At 40.3% G+C, this 21,202-nt stretch overlaps 2 protein-coding genes across 4 annotated transcripts; both read right to left on the minus strand.

Moving 5' to 3' along the window:
* Window positions 1-1,772: 1,772 nt before the first annotated feature.
* Window positions 1,773-5,322, minus strand: CIART (circadian associated repressor of transcription). 3 transcript variants are annotated; one of them, XM_051992761.1, is made up of 6 exons: window positions 5,223-5,322; window positions 4,155-4,573; window positions 3,875-3,950; window positions 3,461-3,539; window positions 3,210-3,324; window positions 1,773-2,456 (listed from the first exon to the last, which is right to left on the minus strand). In XM_051992761.1, the coding sequence occupies exons 2-6, from the start codon at window positions 4,548-4,550 to the stop codon at window positions 1,923-1,925; spliced, it is 1,200 nt and encodes a 399-aa protein (XP_051848721.1). In that variant the 5' UTR covers window positions 4,551-4,573; window positions 5,223-5,322; the 3' UTR covers window positions 1,773-1,922. The 3 variants fall into 3 exon arrangements, with proteins under 3 accessions (XP_051848721.1, XP_051848723.1, XP_051848722.1); XM_051992763.1 differs by having other exon boundaries at window positions 5,227-5,314; XM_051992762.1 differs by lacking the exon at window positions 5,223-5,322 and having other exon boundaries at window positions 4,155-5,182.
* Window positions 5,323-7,110: 1,788 nt separating this feature from the next.
* C4H1orf54 (chromosome 4 C1orf54 homolog) lies at window positions 7,111-17,853 on the minus strand. The gene is made up of 7 exons (XM_051992764.1): window positions 17,756-17,853; window positions 15,899-15,982; window positions 15,107-15,165; window positions 14,467-14,565; window positions 8,934-9,038; window positions 8,267-8,368; window positions 7,111-7,350 (listed from the first exon to the last, which is right to left on the minus strand). The coding sequence occupies exons 1-6, from the start codon at window positions 17,799-17,801 to the stop codon at window positions 8,270-8,272; spliced, it is 492 nt and encodes a 163-aa protein (XP_051848724.1). The 5' UTR covers window positions 17,802-17,853; the 3' UTR covers window positions 7,111-7,350; window positions 8,267-8,269.
* Window positions 17,854-21,202: the final 3,349 nt, after the last annotated feature.

A 21,202-nucleotide genomic window follows, 5' to 3' on the forward strand; every position in this document is an offset into this window, starting at 1 on the left:
GGAGTATAAGCTGGACTGGAAGTCAATTCAGGTTAGGTTTCCAAATTTCATCATGTGACCTGGACAAACCATTTTTTTGGCCTTTTATTCCTTCATCTATAAAATGCCAGTATTGAATTAGATGAACTTAAGGGTTGCTTCCAGTTCTAAAATCTTGTGCTTTGAGTTTCAGGAGGAAGAGAAAATGTCCAAGAGATATTCAGCAGTCAAACATGTGGGACCAGCATTTAGAAAAAAGGTCAGATAAAGATCTGAGATTCATCTGAGTGGAGAGGTGAGAGTTGAAAATATAAAAGTGAATATCTGAGGTAGCCTTGGAATGTCCCCACTTTTGGGAGAAGAGTAGAATCATAAACAAAACACATGATCTATCAGAGAGCTGAGAAGAATCAAACTATCACCACTTTATAGATGCCAAGAAGATAAGTGCTCAAAAAATCAAATTAAAAAGAATAGTCAATAGAGATAGAATAGTAGAGATAAAGAAAAAAATATTTTTAAAAAAGTTATTGAACTAGGACTAGGATCAAAGGACTTCTGAGGTCCTTTCCAAATCAAGACTGGAAAGAGTGAAGAGACAGCGAAGAGTAGGATTCTGCCTTCCAAGAAAGGTAATACTGGAGGCCTCTTTACTCAGGGAGGAGCTAAAATGAAAGAAAAACTGAAAATCCAGGAAAGTAGCTGAGGAACTAACAGACTGGACCAACATATCCTAAGACAGAGGAGATGTGAAAAAAAAAGCTACCATTCTGAGAGAGGATGAGGCACACTTATTTTATCCTTGAATTTTAATCAAGTAATTATCAAAGTCATCTATCTATAACAAAGGGGATAGACAAAAAAAGAAGGGAAAAGTGAAGGATTTGTGCCTTATTGCAGTGAGAATATTCACATTGGACAGCATTCAACAGAAGACCCAACCTGATACAAAAAAAACTCGGGATGAGAAAAGTAGATGTAGAATTGCTCATAACTACACTTCTGCTTCTTAAGTTGAAGGGAAGCACAGCCAGGTAGCTCAGTGGATAGAATATTAGGTTTGGAGTCTGGAAAACCTGAGTTAAATGGGGTCCTAGACATTCTCTAGCTGAGTCACTTAACTTCTTTTTGCCTTAATCCACTGGAGAGGAGAATGACAAACCACTCTAGTATCTCTGCCAAGAAAATCTCATGATAGCACTACTGTGCTAGGGTTCACAGGATCACAGAGTAGGACACGACCAAACAAACTAGGGAGTCTTTGCTTCTTCCCACATCTAGTAGTTAAAGCTCATGCCTGAGGGAACCCCAACCCTGACAATTCAAAATAGTTCTTCCTTCTTTAGGAACTGGCAGCCAACTGAGGATATTCTAAGCTCTTATATCCTTACCTTGGCAGAAATTTCATGAGACTCACATCCCCGACACACACATACCCCAAAGCATCAACATCCTGCTGCAAATGGCCAGTTCACAGTAGCAGGAGCTGCTGTTGATCTGGGTCAGAGAAATAACAAAAATGAAGATAGTAGTCCTGGAAAAACATACAATTGAACTGAGTTCCCAAGAAGATGCTTCTGAAGGGAGTGATAATACAGGGAGAAGCGCCGCATCTTAAACAACTTCTGCTTCTACTTTCCAGTTAAAAATAAAAGGTTGGTTGGAAGTAGAAATGATGTGTGTGTGTGTGTGTGTGTGTGTGTGTGTGTGTGTGTTTATGCAGTAAGGAACCCTTTGCACAGGATAGCAAAGAATGGTATGAAGATGTCCTGCCTCCTCAAATCAACAAATAATTCAGGTGTAAAATTACTTTAATCAGAGAGGGTTTCTATCCCCTCAGCACAAATATACACACTTCAAAAAATAAAATTAAAAAAACACACATAAAATAGAAACCAGGGCAGAGAGGATAGTCCTATAGTTGGGATGGGGAAAACAGGACATCAACAGAAATTAAAGGCCTGTTTCTCATCCATTCTAGTTATCACCTCTTTGGCCACCATAGGTAAACAGGGTGGGGACAGAGTAGGGCTCCATTCTGAGGTCAGTGAAGTGGATGCTAGAGAAGCTGGCAAACTGTAGCAACGAGGCCCTTCTTCAGGGAGGTCCTTAGGGCCCTCACAGACAACAGGAGACACTGTAGTAGCAGGAACAGGAGTGGTGGGTGCTGAATATGCTAAAGATTGTGTTCCAGGCTGAAGAAAGAGAATAACCCCAAAGCTGGTGCCGGGACCCAAAAGGCCATGGCTGAAGGCAGCTGAGCCAAGAGAACTGAGAGGTGGGTTGCAGATGGGAGATGTGTGGATCCAGGTCAAGTTCATGGCTGGCCATTCTGGGAGGAGTTGGGCCGACTCTTGTTCTTGAGAATGCAACTTTTCTTTTCCTTGATCCAGATGTCTTGGCTGAATCTGGTTTATCTCCCTTCTGGGGAGATCAGCTGAGGGACCAGTTGGATGGGTCTGGCTGCTGGCCAAACGCTGGGAATCAGAAGGATGGAGGAGAAAATAGTGAATGACTAAGCCATAAAGAGCTGCTTTTTCTCTGGAGATGGAAAGAAGCACCAGGAAGACCTAAAGTCAGAATCCCAGTCCTCTCGAGGGCAACACAGTTATCCCGACTCCCCTCCAATTGCAATCTTTTGCTCTGCATCCTACAATTACTTTTCCAGTTCTTGGTGTACATAAAAAGTACCTCTTACATGGATGAGAGTTTTGAGAAGCTATAGGAGCAGAGATTTAGATAGGGAAAGAATTTCAGAGGTCACTTTGTCCAAGCCTCTCATTTCACAGCTGAGAAAGATGAGACTCAAAGAAGTTCAAGTGACTTGGCCAAGATCACACAGTGTGCTAGTGAGATTTTTGCAATCTAAGTCTTATTCTTAAATATGCTATGGAGTTGTACAACTTAAAGGAATTATGTGGCAAATCCACTGATTTTTGATTTAAAAAAAAAAAAAAAAACCTTAGTCTGTTCTAAAGTAAAATCAGATTGGAAGAAAAAAGGATATCTTATGTTTTTGCCCATAGTTAGAAGGAAAAGATTTATGCCAAAAAACTTCCCAAAAATGAAAATAAACCAATGTATAAAATAGGGGCAGTGACATAAAGAAGCCTACCTTTTTTCCTGAAGATGCTCATATCAAAAAGGAAGGATTCAAGAATAAAAAGGAAGACAGGATCCCACTCTACATACAGTCCTCCCACCCTATCCAATAATGTTTAAGTTCTCACCTTAGAAAGAAGTTTGTGCTTCCTATCCTCTGGGGGTGACTTCTGGGAAGTTACGTGAGGGAACCAGGTCTTCAACATACCCTCTACTTGTAGCAAGGTCCCTAGATAACGCTCACTGCAAAGGCAAAAAGAAAAAAAAAATTCAAAGAAAATAGTTAAGAGATTTCAGAAGCAGAAGGAATAAGAACCAAGATAAGGGAGATATCACATTTTAATTTGGGTCAGAGAAAAGAAAAAGCAGGGCAACTTACCCCATCTCAGGCTTCTGTAGGACACCTACAATTCGCTGAATCCTGTCCATTGCTACACTCTGTTGAAAACTGCTTAATCCTAAATGTAAATGAAAGGGAAGGAGATGCCAAGGATTAAAAGATTTCAGGTTTGAGAAGAGAGGAAAGAAGCAAAATTTTAGCTTGTTGGGAGAAAAAAAGGAAGGACAAAAGGGGGGGGCAGGGAAGGGGAGGTACACATCTATTCCATAACAAGCCTCCTGGTGAAGAAGCTATAGTACTTAAGGATAGGACAGAGTAGGATTACTTTCAGCTATTGTAACTATTTCAGAGACAAAAAGGAAGAAGCCACACCAGCCTAACTCCACTCTGGCAATGATATGGACACAGCTTGAATGAGTAACACAGAACAGATGGACAAAGGTAGATAATCACCTCTCTCATAGCGGCCCATCTTCAGCCCATTCAACAGGTCTGTGAGGGGGCGAATGAATCCTTGGAGCTCTTTACACTAAAGACAAAAAGATTCAGAGGTAAGCAGATCCAAAGGTATTCTAGCAATACAATTTCTTTCACATCCAGGGGCTCTGACCTAAGTGGGTCAGTAACAATCCAGAGTCCTAAACCAATTTGGAAAACATACAAAATAACAGGGCTCATCTTCCCCCTCCCCCTTCCTTTTTTTTTTTTTTTTTTTTTTTTTTTTTTTTTTTACCTTCTGAGCAAAGAGCCGATCTCCTTCTGTAAGAGGATTTTGGACGTTCAGACAGGTTTCCTCCTCACTGTCTCTTGATCTTTTCATTCCGGAACCAGCCTTGGGAGAAGCCAAGCCAGGTCTTTCTAGGCAAGATGCAGCCTGGCGACCGCTGGACTTCAGGGGGCGTCGGCAACGTCGAAGAGGGCTCAGCCACTGATTCCCCCTCTGCCAACCAGCCTCCAACCTGGGCCCATGAGCCCCTTTGTAGTCTCCCTCACTATCTGAGGGAAAGCCAGAGTCACTGGGGGCACTCTCCACCCCGGAGGGGGAAGAGGAAGAAGAGAGGGAGGAAGAGGAGTAGAGGGAAATACTAGATGGAGACTCCATGTTTCCAGAAAAGCTGGGGATGGACATTAAGGGCAGATGCTGTAGTAGGTCTGCAATTGAAGAACAAAACAAAGAGTTTGAGTCTCAGATTTGGGGAATCGATGGAGTGGATACAGGGCGGAAGAAATGGAATTAGGACACACTTCCCTCCCCCCAAAAAAGCAAACTAAAAATTATCGTGGAGGCAACAGAAGTCACCCTGTCATCTATGCTGGTGGGAATGACTCAAAAGCTCCCCCGGAGAAGCCGCCTCCAGAATGATGGAGGTTTCTCTATACTCTTTTCCTTAAGTCGAAAGGAAAATGTTGGTTAGATCCACCACCACAGTGTCCTCCTACTAGCGGCCGTCCCACGTCTACTAAGACTGTCACCCTTATTCTTCTTTAACTCTTGGTCAAGCTTGTGCCAGTCTCTCTGGGTGGGGGGCAGGTGCAGGGCTGTAAAAGCAGCCGTGATCGGGAGACGTATGTCCACTCACATCTCCGGAAGCCCCTCCAAAGCACAAGGATGGGGCGAGGAGAGCCCGCGCCCCCCGGAAATCTCCAAAATCGGAATCCCTATCACTGACCTCTTCCAGTCTGTCCCAGCTTTATAACGCATCCCCAACCCAGAGTCATTATTTGATTCCTTCCTTTCTCAAGACCAATTCTCTCCCAACCACCCCAAAGCGGCTAGTTCTAGGGCTCCCGAGGTACTCACCAACCTTCCTGTTCGATCCGCGACTCTCACTAGCGAACCTGGTCTACTCTTCCCTCCTCCGTCTCTCCTTAGCCAGGTCCCGCCCCTACCCCCATCCCGACACGTGCAGCTCTGCACGTGCCTTCCCCTGCGCACCCGATTGCTATCCTCCTATTGGCTAGAGAGCCGGGAACATGTGACCTTTGTTCACCGGCCCATGACGACACTCCCTGTTCATTGGCCAAGTACACAGGGGCTCGGCCAATGAAGGGACGGCCCAGCGCCAATTGGCCCGGAGAGACTAATACCGTGCTCCGCCCCTACATGCGGCTTAGAAAGAGCACCCGGTGGCCGAAAGGGGAGGGGGAAGAAGGAAAGACCGAAAAGGAGGGCAAGGAGGAGTCGGACTGGCTAGATCTAGGCGAAGAGGTGAAGGGCTGAGGCCCGAGAGTCTTAAGTGTGCGAATCCTGCAAAGAAAACGCACGCACACGGCTGGGGGCGGAAGGAGGGCCGTCTGGAGTGCCAAAGTGGTGGGCGAGGGAGGGGGATTCCCGAGCCGAGGTGCGGCTCTGGAGTTCCAGGCTCCGCCCCCGGAATTGTTCTTCCCCCCACCCCCCGCCCCCAGCAGTGTGCTTGTTGGAATTGCACGTGGAGAGGAGACAGCCCGGGGTTTGCAACGTGTGGGACCGGCCGACTATGGGACACGGTGTGTCTGGGCGTACAGTCATAGTCTCAGGCTTGGGACTCGTGACTCCCCTCATCTCCTTAACCCGCCCGCCCCTCCCGCCAAGCTGGGTGTCTCGGTACTCCGCGGGCAGAGCAGGGCGGGGACTAGCGACGGGAACACGGCGTTCTCTTGCAGGCCCCGGAGAGGCAGTTAGTACTTTTCTTACATAACCCGAGAGAGCACACGTTACATACACTGGTGCCTTGCGTGCCCCACCTCGGACCCCTTGTCCGAGCTCCAGGAGACCTCACGCTCCTTGTTTTTCTCCGCCCGGAGCCGGACTAGATCCTTTCCCCCTGCTCCCTCCAAGTCTGGGAGCTTTTCCCTGGTGGGGGAGGGGGGAGAGGGGCAGTGGTCATCCTTTTCTCCCTTTGGGTCCCGGGGATGAGCCTGACTTTTGGAAGGTGGGTTCGGAGAGGCTGTTTGAGCGGGCTGACCCGTCTGAACATGAGCTACACGCAGCAGAGAAGTTGAGAGGATTCTAACAGCATCTCCCCGTTCTTGGGCAATAGTGCTTGGAGCTGTGTACTTGCAGGCAGGAAAAGTGGGGTTCATAGGCTGCCGCTGACACCCACTATTTGTGCGATCCTAGGCATGTCACATTTAATTTCTCTTGCCTCAGTTGTTCATCGGTAAAACGAAGAAGCTGCACTTTCGGCTCAAATTCTCTGAACCTTGGGGGTGGGGTCAGAGTTGGAAAAGTCAAGCGTGGGGTGACGGTTCCTGAAGCTGCCACAAGGGGGAAGCACAGTTCCCTTAGCATCCATAATGAGGGGTAAAAAAGAAAATTCTACAAGGCCAGGAGCGCGGGGCAAGGTCTTTTGTTCCTTTGACATATACTCCACTTCTCTACAACAATAGCACCAAATTGGAAGCAAAGGTGAAAGTTAGGCCTTATATCCAGAGTTGTAAGAAATTATTTTGCAGCTAAGCAAGTTAAAGAAATGTGTCTTCAATTCATTTGAGAATAGTGAGTAGCATACGGACTGGGCTGCGGAGAGCTCATCTTGGTGCTACTGATGGGGAGGAAGTTCAATAATCTTTGCTAAATAGCTGCTAAACAGTTATTTCTAAACCGCTGCGTTAAAAATGCTCTCTAAATTTTAGTGCCTACAACAAAGCTGTAATAGCCTGCTCTAATTAAGATACTGTATATACAAACTTCAAAATAGGAGACAATATAGAGATTGTAACAGACAGAAAATTGTTTTCCCTTCCAAAGTGAATACAGAAAATCACAGCTCACCTCCCTGCCCTTCCCAATACCCACCCCAATGGCCCAAGAAGCAATATGCTGCTATCCCAAGTGGAAGGACAATCAGATGATGTTTGTGGTTCAGTTATTCTTTATATCCTGTTCCAGTTTCTGCATCCCTATCCCAGGTTCCCCTTTTAAAGAAGTCATAGCAGTCTTCTCTCTCCTGGAAAGAAAAGAAGGGAAAAAATCTAAAGTTGGAAGTTCTTAGAATTCATTTGGTCTCATTTTGCAGGTGGAAAAACTTAGGCCTAGAGAGTTTTAAGCAGTTTGCTGGGATATTACACAGGTAATGATCATGGGGGAAATCTGAACCCTGATCCTTGGAACAGGATTAAAGGCCCAGGCACCCTTTTCCCCACTCCAGAATATACATCTGACATGTTATTTTCCTTTTCTTCATCCTCCATAGAATTTATCCTCTAAGAGGAAGTTCACAGAGAAGATGTCTTGTCTTCTTTAACTCTCATTTCCATGACTTCCTTCTTACTAGGAATACCTTTCTTCAGATTAACTTCTCACAGAATTTCACCTTTAACTCATTAGCTGCAATTTCCTCTTCTGTAATATGTTTTCACTCCCCTTTCATTTTTTAATTCCCTCAACCCTATTTTAACCAATAGGGAATCTCTTTTGTTGCTGAACTTTGCCCTTTAACTCTCCAACTCAGTAGAAACCTCACCCATTACTTATTTATATCTGCCATGTCTGTGCCAGGACCAGCTGGAAATTGGTTCTAACTCTCCAAACTGGCAAAGAGTACTCAAAAGCTTATATTATCCAATTTTCTGTATGGGGACCAGGATGTCCCAAAGTCAATCTGAGCCACATTTTAAGTTTCATTTCATGACATTCTTCCAGGATTATCCCATTATCTCCTTGGAACAATCTTTTCCTGTTATCTAAACATGTTATCTCCTGTTATTAGCCCACTTCTCCCATTCACCCTTCCTCTCCCAAGCCTCCAGTCCCCAAAATTCACTCCCATCCCCTTCCTAGATATGTTATGTTGAGAATAGAAGAGGAGCTAGTTTAACCTTCCCTGTTTTATTTTGTTGAGAATAATTATCTTGATCTCTCACCTTCTAAAGTAGCAACATCCAAATTGGCAGAACCCAGGGCAGAAGGAGGAGTGGGAAGTGATGCTGCAGAATGGGCCCAGCAACATCCTTAGCTGAAGACTCCTAAAATACACACACACACACATAATCCCTCCATACTCTACCTGGTTACTGACAGAAATATGGGCTAGGAGGCCCACTACCCCCTGAGAACCTCACCTCTATACTCATCCTCTCCTTTCTTCTGGGTACAGAGGAAAATGTATCACTTATTGCCTCTGAATAATAGGCGTTAGCATCCTCCTCATTTCCTCAGAAACTCCCTTCTTTCTCTAATTCCTTCCTTTCAATTTTCAAATACATAGATTCCTTCTTGCTGGAGTCTGTCATTTCTTCCAGACATTGTTCCTTCTCTCTTTTTTTTTTTTTACCACTATATTTCTCAAAGAGCAGTTTATGTATATACTCCGTGACCCACTTCTTCCTCTGTGGCCCACAATCTGACTTCCACCATCACTGTACTACTGAAACCACTATTTCCAATTACCAATGACTTCCTTCTAATCAAATCTAATCGCTTTTTCTCCGTTCTTAATCTGTCTGTAGCATCTGAAGTCACTGAATATCTCTGTTTTAAATTCTTCCTTCCCTTTTCCTCTGAGATACATCATTATCTTAGTTCTCCTACCTCTTTGGTAGATCCTTCTCTGTCTCTGAGGCCATCTTCTTTTCCTTCTTGGCCCCAGTTCTTCATATATAGTGTCTCCTTTGGTGTAGTGGTCAGAGTACTGGCCTGGGACACAGAAGATCTGAATTTAACACCTGACTCCACTGCTTAATCTTTATATGGTCTCTTAAAACCTTTCTAAAAGATGTTTCTTTATCCACAAAATAGAAATAATAACCATCATACCACTTATCTTATAAGGTTGTAGTAAAGTCCAAATTACATAATATATGTGAAACATTATATAAATATAAGCTATTATTATTGGCAAGCTCATTTTATGCCTTTAACTATCACCTCATGCTTATATATTCTGACTCAGCTAAATTGGATTTAATGAAGCAGAGCTGCACAAAGTTGTCAGTCTCAATCTTTCCTCAGAGCCCCACTATCCAATGGCAGGATAGAACCAAGAAGACTGGTAATGACTCGAAAGAAGACTGGTAATGACTCGAAAGGCAGTGGAGACCCTGATATTTTTAATGTCTAACCAAGCTCTAAGTTCTCCACAGCATCTGCTTCACATGCCTTAATGGCCTTTGGAACAAATCGTTCTTATCTGCCCATTCTACCAGGGGAAGTCTTTACATGCTTGGCGTACAAACTCTCCTAGCTCACCATAGGGTTTGAGACCCCTTGGTTACCCTCAGCCTGGTTTGTTGTTTGTCCTTCCTTCTCAAAGAGTTCCCTGGCATCAGGAAGGAGATGCCATGACAAGCATTGAAGTGAGGGAGGACTGTGCAAGGTCACCTGCCTCACTTTCCCTTCCAGCCCTCTGGGTCCAGTAGCTAGATATAGATCAGGAAGATTAAGATGGCCCTGGATGCCCTTGATCTTTTCAGCTAAGATCTTACAAAGATCTCAGTTTGACAGAGGCAATGCCCATTCAGTGATTAAAGATAGGTAGCAACTGAAACAACGAACCTCCTCTTTCAACTAGTCCAAAAAAAAAAAAAAAAAAGAAAGAAAGAAAATCTAAATAAATAAATTATCTTGGAGGGGAAGACCCTCAGGGTTTCTGGCCAAAGCAGAAATAACTGCTGTTTACATTCAATCTGAGTCCATTAGGACCCAAACAATGATCAAATGGGGCTTGGCAGAGGACCTTTTGGTGACCAATGAGAAACAGATTGAGTTTGGTTTAAGGCATGTACTTAAGAAAGAAATCTAGCCAGTAAACCCCAAGATATCTTGGGAGGGTTCAGAGTTTTGCTGGTTTGCCAAACGGTTTATCAGGGTGTGGCCACTATGCATGCTATAGCTTCTTGGAGCCACAGAGGAGGGTTAGATGGATCAGATGGACACCAAAGGTGGAAAACGGCCCTGTAAAGAGTCCAGCAGCCCTCACCCAAAGTACCAGTCTTCCCTAAAGACACCCTATGACTTCCAGATCTATACCTGTACTATGACTTTTGTTCCCATTGTTTTTAGGATATTTCCACTTAAATATTGTCTTGTCATCAATGTCTATTCACCTTGTCCAAAGTCAAACTCATTATGTATGTCCCTTTCTAAATTCACTCTCCTGCCCCTCTAATACACCCCAATTTTTTTATTCAAAATTGTCATCACCAATTTTGGTGATTTTCCTATTAATCCCAGGTCATGTACAAGTTATCTTCAATTATCCCCCTACCTCATTCCATACCTATATAAGATAGATCTCCAAGTCCTGTCATGTTCTCCTTTGAACCCTCCTTTAAATTTATTCATTCTCCATTTCCATTGCTACCACTTTAATTCAGATGTTATCAATTCAGTCAGTCAATAAACATTTCTTGAGCATCTACTATGTTTAAGGTACTTGCTAAGCACACAGCACACAAAGAAAGGCAAGAATGTCCTGCCCTTGCGAACCCCACAATCTGATAGGGAAGCAACATGCAAATAACTACATAAAAATAAGTTATACACTGGATAAACAGGAAATAATGACCAGAGGGAAGATATTAGATTAAGAGAGATTGGGAAAAGCTGCCTATAAAAGATATAATTTTAGCTGCAACTTGAAAAACATAAAGTCTCTTGCAGAGACAAGGAGGAAGCTCATTCCATGCATGGAGGACAGTCAGTGAAAAGATATGGAATCCAGAGATTGAGTTACTTGTTTTAGGAATAGCAAGGAGACCAGTGTCACTGTATTGAAAAGTATGTGGTAAGGTGAAAAATGGAAGAAGACTGGTTTTCTGGGAGGGGTATGAGGAGGAGTTAGATTATGAAGAACTTTGAACACTAAACAGAAGATTTTTATAGTTGATCCTAAAGATAATGAGGAACCACTGAAGTTTATTGAGGACAGAGGTGATACGGTCAGACCATGTTTTAGGAAAATAACTTTGGTAGCTGAGTGGAAGAAGGACTGGAGTGGAAGAAGAGATTTAGAGTGAGCAGATCAACCAGCAGGCTATTGCAGCAATCCAGACATGAGGAGATAAGGGCCTATACCTCAGGGTGACAGTGTTGAAGAAGAAAAAGAAACATAAGCAAGGAAGGCTTCAACAAGCCTTGGCAACAGGAAGAGAAAAAGGGAGAGGAGGGGAGAGAGAAAGAGAGAGAGGGGGGTAGAAACACACACACTCAAGGGGGTGGGGGGGGAGGGGAGCGGGGAGAAGACAGTAACAGGTAACAGTTAGGTATGGAGGTATCAATGGTACCTTGAGAGTAATAGAGAAGTTTGGAAGAAGGAACAATTTTGGGGAAATGAATTTAGTTTTGAACATCTTGAATTTAAGATGTCTATCGACTTAGCCCTAATGAATATTGATGCAAAAAAATTAAAATAAAATGTTAGCAAAGAAATTATAGCAATTTATCAGCAGGATATATATATATATAAAACAATTTGTCTAATTTTTTTTGTTTGTTTTTGCTGAGGCAATTGAGGTTAAGTGACTTGCCCAGGGTCACACAAGTAGGTAATGTTAAGTGTCTGAGGTCACATTTGAACTCAGGTCCTCCTGACTTCAGGGCTGGTGCTCTATCCATTGCATCATCTAGCTTCCCCAGCAGGATAATATATTATGACCCAGTGGGATTTAAACTTAGAATTCAGGGCTGGCTCAATATCAGGAAAACTATTACCATAATTGACTACATAGAAATCATATGATAATCTCAATAGATACAGAAAAAAACTCTTAACAAAATACAGCACCCATTCCTATTAAAAACACTAGAGAGTGTAGGGATAAGGGGAGCTTTCCTTTAAATAATAAGCCATATCTATTTAAAATCAACAACAAGCATTATTTATAATGGAGAGAAGCTGGACATTCCCAATAAGATCAGGGATGAAACAAGGATGCCCATTATGACCACTATTATTTAACCTTGTACTAGTAGAAAGTAGAAATAGAAAAAAATCCACTGATCACCACCTTAAAAAGATCCTTTGTGGAAAACACACAGGAATATTATTGCCAAATTTTGAAATCCCCAGATCAAAGAGAAAATTTTGCAAGAAACAAGGAAAAAACAATTCAAATACACTAGAGCTACAATTAGAATTATATAAGACTTATCAGTAGACACATAAAAGACCGAAGGTCCTAGAATCATATCTACTGACAATCAAAAGAACTAGGCCTGCGGCCAAAAAATATCATATCTAGTAAAATTATCTATAATTTTGAATGAGAAATAGTGGACATTCAAAATACACTAGAGGTACAATTAGAATTATACAAGACTTATCAGTAGACACAATAAAAGACCAAGGTCCTAGAATCATATCTACTGACAATCAAAAGAACTAGGCCTGCGGCCAAAAAATATCATACCCAGTAAAATTATCTGTAATTTTGAATGAGAAATAGTGGACATTCAATGAACTTGCATATCTTCTGAACTTAACAGAAAATTTAAAACAGAAGAGGCAATATCTAAGATCATTTTAAGGAACTCAACATGGACAAACTGTTTAAACATGGACAAATTGCTTATATCTTTTTTTTTCCCTGGGGAAATGTATATTATATGTTTAAGATTCAAATCAACAATAGGGTAGCTCAAAAGAAAGATTGGCACAGTTAAGGTAAAAATAGTAATCATGTTATATAAAGGAGGTGCAGAGGAAGAATAGACACAGAGGCATTAGAGTGGAGAATGGCTGGTAGTTCTGAAAACCTACTCACATTGGGAATGGGTTTAATAGGTAACATGACATATATACCATGAAAATCTATAAAGAAATAAGGAGGGAGAGATGTATGGATGGGAAAACAAAGGGTGAGGGAAGAAGACAAGGGAAGGATCCTTGGGTGAGGGGAGGTTAAGTAATAGCAAGGGAAGTTATGGAGCAGAATTTAAATAAAGTCAGCAGAAATAGGAAAGATGTGTGTGTATGGGGGGGGGGGGAGTGTGGGTATGTGTGTGTGTGTGTATATATATATATATATATATATCTTTTCTTAACTTTAGCTTGGTGCGGGTTGTGGGAGATGAAAGGGGGAAACAAGAAGTAAATAAGGTGCAGAGAACCAAAGGGCAATTTACAAGGAAATAAAGAAAAAATGGTTGGAGAAGACCTTGAATAATTCAGCTCCATTTTACCTATCCCATGTTATGCCCAATACTTATTCTCTACTCCCTGATCTCCTTATATTCCACACTCATTTTTTACTTCCTCATCCTTGCTGATTTTTACCCTTGGAATATCCTTTTCATTATTTTCCATTTATTAAAATCCTTCCTATTTTTATAATCCTATTCTCTCCACTAAAACCTCTAGCCAATTATGTTCTCTCCTTCCATCTATGACATTTGTCTGTATCACACATCTTGACATTTGATTATGTTAATTTGGCCTCTAATTATATGCATTCTCTTATTCTTTGTTGTTTCATGTTTCATCTCTCCAATAAGATTGTAAATTTCTAAGTGGAAAAAAGATATTAAAAAAAAAATCCAAAGTGTAGCATACTTTATTATATCCCCCAACACCAAGTATAATGTACAGCACACATTAGAAACTTCTTAAATACTAATTTAAAAGAAATGGAATTAAGTCAACTAAGTGGCACAGTGGATAGAGCACCAGCCCTGAAGTGAGGAGGACCTGAGTTCAAATCTAGTCTCAGATACGTCCTAGCTGTGTGACCCTGGGCAAGTCACTTAACCCCAATTGCCTCAGGGGGAAAAAAAAAGAAAGAAATGGAACTGAAGGAAATCATCCCACTCATCTTTATATAATATTTGCAATAAATTTAAAAGAAAAAAACTAATAGCTGGGTGGAAAGCAGTGTCTGCAAGGTGCTAAAGTACTTTGCCAACCAGAGAAAAGAAAGGAACTGGCATTTCTTAAGCACATTATTTTGTGCCCTACACAGTGCTAAGTCCTTTATAAATGTCTCATTTGATAAGAGAACTTGGTTCCCCCAGGAGTCCAAGATTGGCCCATAAACTCTCCTCTATCTTCATGCCCCAAGCCTGGACAGTTTATAATCTATCCAGGAGAGGTAAATACTTAGATGAGCTCTGCATCCCTATTACTCACTTTTTCTGTTGGCTTCTGTGTGACATTTTCTGGAAGTTCTTTCATTGTCTGGAAGACTTTCCTGTCTCCTGCTTCAGTTACAGTTTTATTCTCAGTGTTCTGTCATGAGTGTAATTGGAAGACAAGGTTAACTCCTCTACTCATCCCTTCCCCCCACTCATACAACCTCCCCAAACATTATTTTCAGTGTCCCCCAAGATTTAGGTTCAAAACCACTCTTTCCCCAACCCCTCAATATAATACAAAATGGTTCATCCTCAGCCATTAACACCAGCTCTGAGTTCCCTAGATCTTCTGAATAAAAGACTAATCCTTTCTCATAGTATTTACAAACTAAATGAATTCTCACATCCTCTTTACTAATTCCCTATAGATTCCCTAATCCTTTTTGGCCGGCTGCCCAGTTTCTCTTTCTTCTGATTCATTTTAAGTCTACCAATTAGTTTTACTTTAACATAGTAACTAGTCATCCCACTCATCTTTATATAATATTTGCAATAAATTTGAAAGAAAAGAACTATTGGTTAGGTGGAAAGCAGTGTCTGTAAGATGCTAAAGTACTTGATGTGGGTTTTTTTTTTAAAAGCCACATTCCACTCAAACCCTCCATAAAGCTTCTCCAAGTCAGGGGGTCACTCACCATCCTGTCCTCTTCCTCAAAGCGGGAATAGTCAAGAGTAAAGTTAACTCCTAAGTCATCTGAGGAAGAAAAAAAAAAGTCAATTATTTATTAGTGATTAGTATGACGCAAACACTCTCTAAGGGCTAGGAATTCAGAGAAAGGGTGAAATAGTCCCTGACTTTAAAGAACTCACAATCTAATGAACAAGGAATCTAAAAAGCATCCAAATAAGCAAACATATAGAGATAGGCAGTAATGTTCCCCTAAAAACTATTGCACCTATATTTTAATTTAAAAATTCACTTCTAATGCATTTAACCAGCTTCTCCTAAGCTCAATCCTAACTACTTTCCCTCTCCCCCCTCAACTTGGGGTATAATTGTATAGTTCATTGACAGATTCTTGAATGCTCAAAAATTTTCTATCTTTTATAAGCTGGAAGAAGGAAAAAGATACATATGTGCATACATATAGCCATTGCATATCTACATATGTATGTGAACACAGATGTACAATAGATATTACAAATATCTTTAAGAAGGGGAGAATGATGATACAGTTTCCAAAATAATCATTACAGACTTAGGAGACTATTAAGCAATTGAACTAAGTTAGATCCTACTTCAGAGTTTGGAAATGAAAATGGGAAGTGGGTGAGTTAGGTTAATAGTCTTGATTTTCCCCAAAGAGAAAGAGAAATAGGATTACTACTGATTTTATGTATCTACTACTTAACTCTACTTGAGCCTGACTGGTGTACTGAAGGCTCTAGCACAAATCGTGTTCCTCTTTTTTGAGGATTTTACTCACCATAATATGGAGTGACTGTATAATAGACCACCTGATATTCTTCATATAGTTCTTCATATATGTCTTCTTCTTCATATTCTTGTCCTAACATGGGCAAAAGTGAGGGGGTCACAAGTTATATCCTTTGAGATATACAATCCACTGAGAATCTGAAGTCATCAGGAAATAATACTCAGTCCATGAAGTTCCCATTCTGCTGCTTTCCCTAAGGATCAACTTGTCAAAAGACAATTATGATACTTTCTCCCCCAGCAGATTTCTTCGGAATCCTCCTCATGAGCTTCATATCCTGTATCAACAGCTCAATCTGTCCCGGGTTTGAGATGTAAGGACTGAAATGTTGCTTGTGATTCTCTTTCCCACCTATATGGTGCATTGAGTAAATTGCTGGATCTGGATTCAAGAAGGCCTGAGTTCAATGTTCACTTCAGACACTTATGAACTGTGTGAATTTGAACAATTCTCATAATCTCTCTCTGACACATTTTCCTCATCTGTGAAGTGGGGATAATAGCCCCTCACCTCCAAAAGTTGTTTAAAGGATAAAAATGACATAACACTTGTAAAGCATTTTGAAAATATTAAAGCACTTTATAAGTACTATTATTATTGTTATCATCTCAAAGCAGAAAATACTTATTCCACATAGTCTCTCTTATTTGCTAAGAACCTAGATTAAAAAAAAGTGGTCTGGGAGAGGTGTGAGATAAAAAAAAACAAAAAAAACCTCCCACAACACAAATCTTCTTCCATCCAAATTAAGTTTTCATGTAATCCTGACTACTCTCAAGTAACAGTTCTAATAAGAGATTGTATATATATGTGTATATAAAAATAGACATATATCTTTAAGATTTGTAAAGAATATTATTCACATTCGTATTTGTGCCTCATATTCATTCTGTGAATGAAATAGGTATTAGGCATTTTTATCCCCATTTTATAGTTAAGAAAACTGAGGTTCAGAAGATTAAGTAATTTTCTCATGGCTGCAGGACTAGTAAATTCTAGAGGTAAAATTGAAATCCAAGTCTTCCTGACCCTTAAGTCCAGCATTCTATTTATTCTGCCACATTTCCTTTCTAGAACTGGTGTTTGTTCAAAGCACATACACAGAACGGAAAAGCAAGAAAAGTTTACAGAATGGATATTAGTAGAGTCGGGCTTAGTCACTAACTATCCGTGTGACCTAAACAAGCCACTTAACCTCATGGGACTCAGTTTCCTCAATTATAAAATGAGGAAAATGAATAAGATCAACTTCAAGATTTCCTTTCAGCTCTGACTGTTGTGATTTTGTCTGTAGATGCAGGTCTTTTGCTTTCCACCCTCAAACTATTAACACAGGAATCTGGAAGAGGAAAGGAAACACTGAGACACACCTGGCTGACTGGGAAACAAAGAAGGGAAGGGAAGGAGACAGTTATTCTCCTAAGCTTGATGGTCGACAATCTTTTCTTTGAGTGCAAACCCCTCCTAGACAAGAGTCTTTTACTTTCCAGCAAAGGAGTTACTTTAACCCACTCTAACCTCACCCTGCCTTTTCTAGTTCTGCCCTTCCTTGGAGACAGAGAATAGTGATTTCTTTTTCTTTCCTTTTTTTCCCCTGAAATCTCTCCAAATCTGTAATTTCTACCCTTCTCAGCCTTTCTTATCTAGGTTGGATTTCCTATTTTCTCTATTCTGATGTCCTCCATCTAGATTCTGGACCCAGGACACTAATTAATGATGAGAAATGGAATTGTTCCTCTGTCTTCATCCTTTATCTTTACCTCATTTTTCATCTTCTTTACCAACTTGTTCCCTAACTACTAGACATAGAATTCTGGTGAGAACTAGAGAAGGGAATGATCTTACCCAAGATGAGCGGCACAGCAGCTATGACTATAAGTAGAACATCCATTCTGGCTTCTGACTCAGAGCAGTGAAGTTTAAAAAAAAAAAAAAAAAAAGAAATTACATCTGTACTTCTCTTCCCTCTTCTTCCCCCCTCCCCCCAGTCCCCTCAAGAAGGAAGTAATCAAAACTGAAGCTACTTTGCTTTGCTATGGTCCTAGCTCCTTGGTCCATCACAAACTAATTAAATATTCAAATGGAATTATCCAAACCTGGTGGGATTTGAGTAGGGGTACATAGACCAGAGTTCTCTCTTCACCTTCCGCCCCCCTCACTATCCAAACTCCAAAATCAGCATTAATTCAAATTAATTAAATCACTTATAGGTTTGGAATTTTATTTTTTTTTAATGTATTAACTATTAAGAGACCATTTGCTAAGAAGCTTTATCAATACTCATCAAAGCATGCACATTACATGTGGAGACACTCATATGAAAAATATATAAATTTAACTGTTTTTACATGTAGTTGGGAAAAATAAAATACTATTCAAAAATATAAACTCACATTTTTTTGCATGCAATAATGTTCACAGCTATTGAACATTTGGGGCAGGCAAATTTTAATGATATTGAAAAATTAGAGGTCTTTCCAGAATTCAGCAGTTCCCATTGATATTCCAAGGAATCCTCTGCCACCAAAACAATTCTGTGGTTTTTGTTTTTTGTTTTTTTCTGGTTCCATTTGTAGAAACAGTCCATGGACATTGCTCACTATCCCCCACCTTGAAGTTTGTATCACCTTCTTTGATGGAATGCCAAAGTTTGGTGGCTTTTTTTTTGGGAGGGGGGGTGTAGGTAGTACTATCTTAAGCCTTGTTCTTTTAATGTGATGTTTTGAGTAGAGTCTACAATAGCCTTCCCAAAAACTTGAATTATTTATAGGTTTTATGGAAATTTTCTGATTTTGTCCCTGTGCAACATTAACAGTTCTTTTACACACAACCTCTATATTTTATATTTTACTTCATAAGATCTCACTTTGAATTAATTCATTCTATTAACACAATAAATCATGTCAAATTATACATCAGTAATTGATAACTACTTACATTTATATCGTGTTTTAAAGTTTGCAATGTACTTTTCTTAAAACAACAACCTTTCAAAGTAGGTTAAAAAAAAAAAAGCATTATCCTCATTGTAAAACTGAAGAAACAGACTCAGTTGTTAAGTGATTTATCCACTAATACAGTTAAGTCAAGATACAAATCCAAATTTTTGGCTCTAAGCCAAAACTCTATCTAATACTTCAGACTGTCTTTCCATTTATGAAGAATAATTCATTGAAATTAACAAGTCATTATTTGCTTATTAACACATTTATTTTATTAGATATTTAATAATAATTGATAAAAATAAATCAAAACAAAATGGAGAATAAAATATTGCAGACAACCCTCAGATTTAGTGATCAGAGGAATGAACAAGATGCAAACAAATTAAGAGTTCTTGCAAGCTGAGAGAAATTAGTTTATTATTATATTAATAACCAATTATTAAAGTGAGATCTAGGCTTTCCTCCCCCTCTTTTCCCTCCTCCCCCCCCATGTAAGGCCCAGCCCCTGTAAAAAGTCAATCTCTGAAGGCCGCGACTTGATTGATTGGTGAAATTGCTTTCAAGGAACATGCTCTTCAATCTTGGGCAGGATCCCACCCAACCAGAAGACCTAATTTCTGTTTAGAGTGTAAACAGAAAGTAGTCTAGGTGAATTCTTTTTTCAGGGAAAGGAGCCCTATCTTTGTACCCCTCTATTAGATTTTAGGACCATCCAGATCATGAAGGGGAAAAATTACCAGAATGGTCTGGATGGAGATAGATTTCCCTGTCCAGATTGCTGGAGGTGGCTGTCTTCTCCTGACTATACCACATTCTAAACTTCTAGCTAAGCTATTCATTAAATGTCCACCAATTGTGGTTGATTTTCTCTTGTCAGAGGTACTTCCTTTTACAAAAGGTATTTAAGGTATTCAGAGTCTTTATTAGTTGTCTTTAGTTACTAAAAGACACCACTAACCAATTGCTGGCTAAGCCTAATTAATAAATTGACTACTAATTACCTCAAAATTCTTAGATTTTTTATTCATAACAAAGTCCATTTAAAGTGTTGCTACCTGGGTTGACTAGGTTTTGTTCAGGAACCAAATGAAAAGCACCGCTAGACATAGTTACAGTCAAAGTACATACATTTCTTGTTCTGTAGATTTACTTTAGTTACTCTAACATATATTAATCATTAAGCTTTTGAATATTACAATAAGGATTTTTACTATCATTTGTCCTCACTATTGCAAAGAATTGGGATATTTCCCTTCTTTTATTGACCATCAATTTGGAGTTCCTGCTATTGGAAGCTAAAAAAGTGAAGTTCTTTCATTCTCACAAACAGATGAGGAGCAGAATAGGATCGGAGAATCTGGTGAAGGAAGGGATCTTATGGGTTGAAGAATGAATTTCTCTTCAACTTTATTTACCATCATGTGATGATGGTTCCACTGTTTAGATCCCCAAACATTTCCCGTAAAAGTTCCTAAGCATAATTGTAACTTCCTTTCTGGCTTTCTGGTTAACTATTACCTCGCCTTAACCCTGTACTAAGTTCCTCTTCACAGATTGGAAGAGAGAACATATCAGCCTGCCTCTCTTTCCGAAGACACTGGACCTTTCACTCCCAAGTTATTGGCTCCCCTGAAGCTTTATGCTCCTGTCTTGTATAGACTGGGGTTATTCTCTGTATTCCCTGACAATAGTCCTTCACATGAATTCCAGAAAAAAATTTCTTTAAACATCCCTTAGAAGATCTCGTGACTCCAATTAGTCAATAAACATTTATTTACAAAGTACTGTGCTCCATCCCAACGTGGTTGTGCAGATTATCAGTTCTTTCATCAATCAGTCTGGAGAGCAAGATATCACAAAAATACATCTTCAGAAACTAAATAAAGGAAGTGTAATACAAAAGGTGGGGCAGGGGAAGGAAAGGGGCTGAGTTTCTTTGTTCGCTGTCAACCAAGAGACAGCACACAGTACAGTAGTTCTGAAAACGTTCTTGCTCTTCATAAGAACCACTTCTTTTGAAATCTGGTCATCCTTTCCTCTTTCTTTATTTCTCCTATCCATTCACAGATGGAAGTCTTTCGGATGCTTTCCTGGGTGCCAGATCTCACGTATGATAGTAAATTTCACTGGAGCTCTTAAGTTTCATCTTTTCTGCTATAGACCCGACCTATTTCCTTCCATTCAATTAAGAACAATGCGCGTCCCCATCTTCCCTACTGACTCCCCCCCCCCACGTCCCCAATCTCTTGGTATTTTTTTAGACGTTCTTCCCGCCCCCCCCCAACCTTTCTACAGCCCACCAGGAGGTGGAGGAAGTCCTAACTATCCTTTGCTAGCAACTTCAGTT

The sequence above is a fragment of the Antechinus flavipes genome, chromosome 4 (genome assembly GCF_016432865.1).
Source record: "Antechinus flavipes isolate AdamAnt ecotype Samford, QLD, Australia chromosome 4, AdamAnt_v2, whole genome shotgun sequence".
Taxonomy (NCBI): domain Eukaryota; kingdom Metazoa; phylum Chordata; class Mammalia; order Dasyuromorphia; family Dasyuridae; genus Antechinus; species Antechinus flavipes.

Bases quoted from the DNA above. Each gene is read 5' to 3' on its own strand.
- CIART (XM_051992761.1), bottom strand. From the start codon at position 4,550: ATGTCCATCCCCAGCTTTTCTGGAAACATGGAGTCTCCATCTAGTATT. The intron at 3,951-4,154 runs GTAAAAAAAAAA...TTTTGTCTTTAG, and splicing joins ATCGGCTCTTTGCTCAGAAG to TGTAAAGAGCTCCAAGGATT. The intron at 3,540-3,874 runs GTGATTATCTAC...ATTTACATTTAG, and splicing joins GATGGGCCGCTATGAGAGAG to GATTAAGCAGTTTTCAACAG.
- C4H1orf54 (XM_051992764.1), bottom strand. From the start codon at position 17,801: ATGGATGTTCTACTTATAGTCATAGCTGCTGTGCCGCTCATCTTGG. The intron at 15,166-15,898 runs GTGAGTAAAATC...TTTCTTCCTCAG, and splicing joins TACAGTCACTCCATATTATG to ATGACTTAGGAGTTAACTTT. The intron at 9,039-14,466 runs GTGAGTAATAGG...TCTGTGTCCCAG, and splicing joins CACAGAAGCCAACAGAAAAA to GCCAGTACTCTGACCACTAC.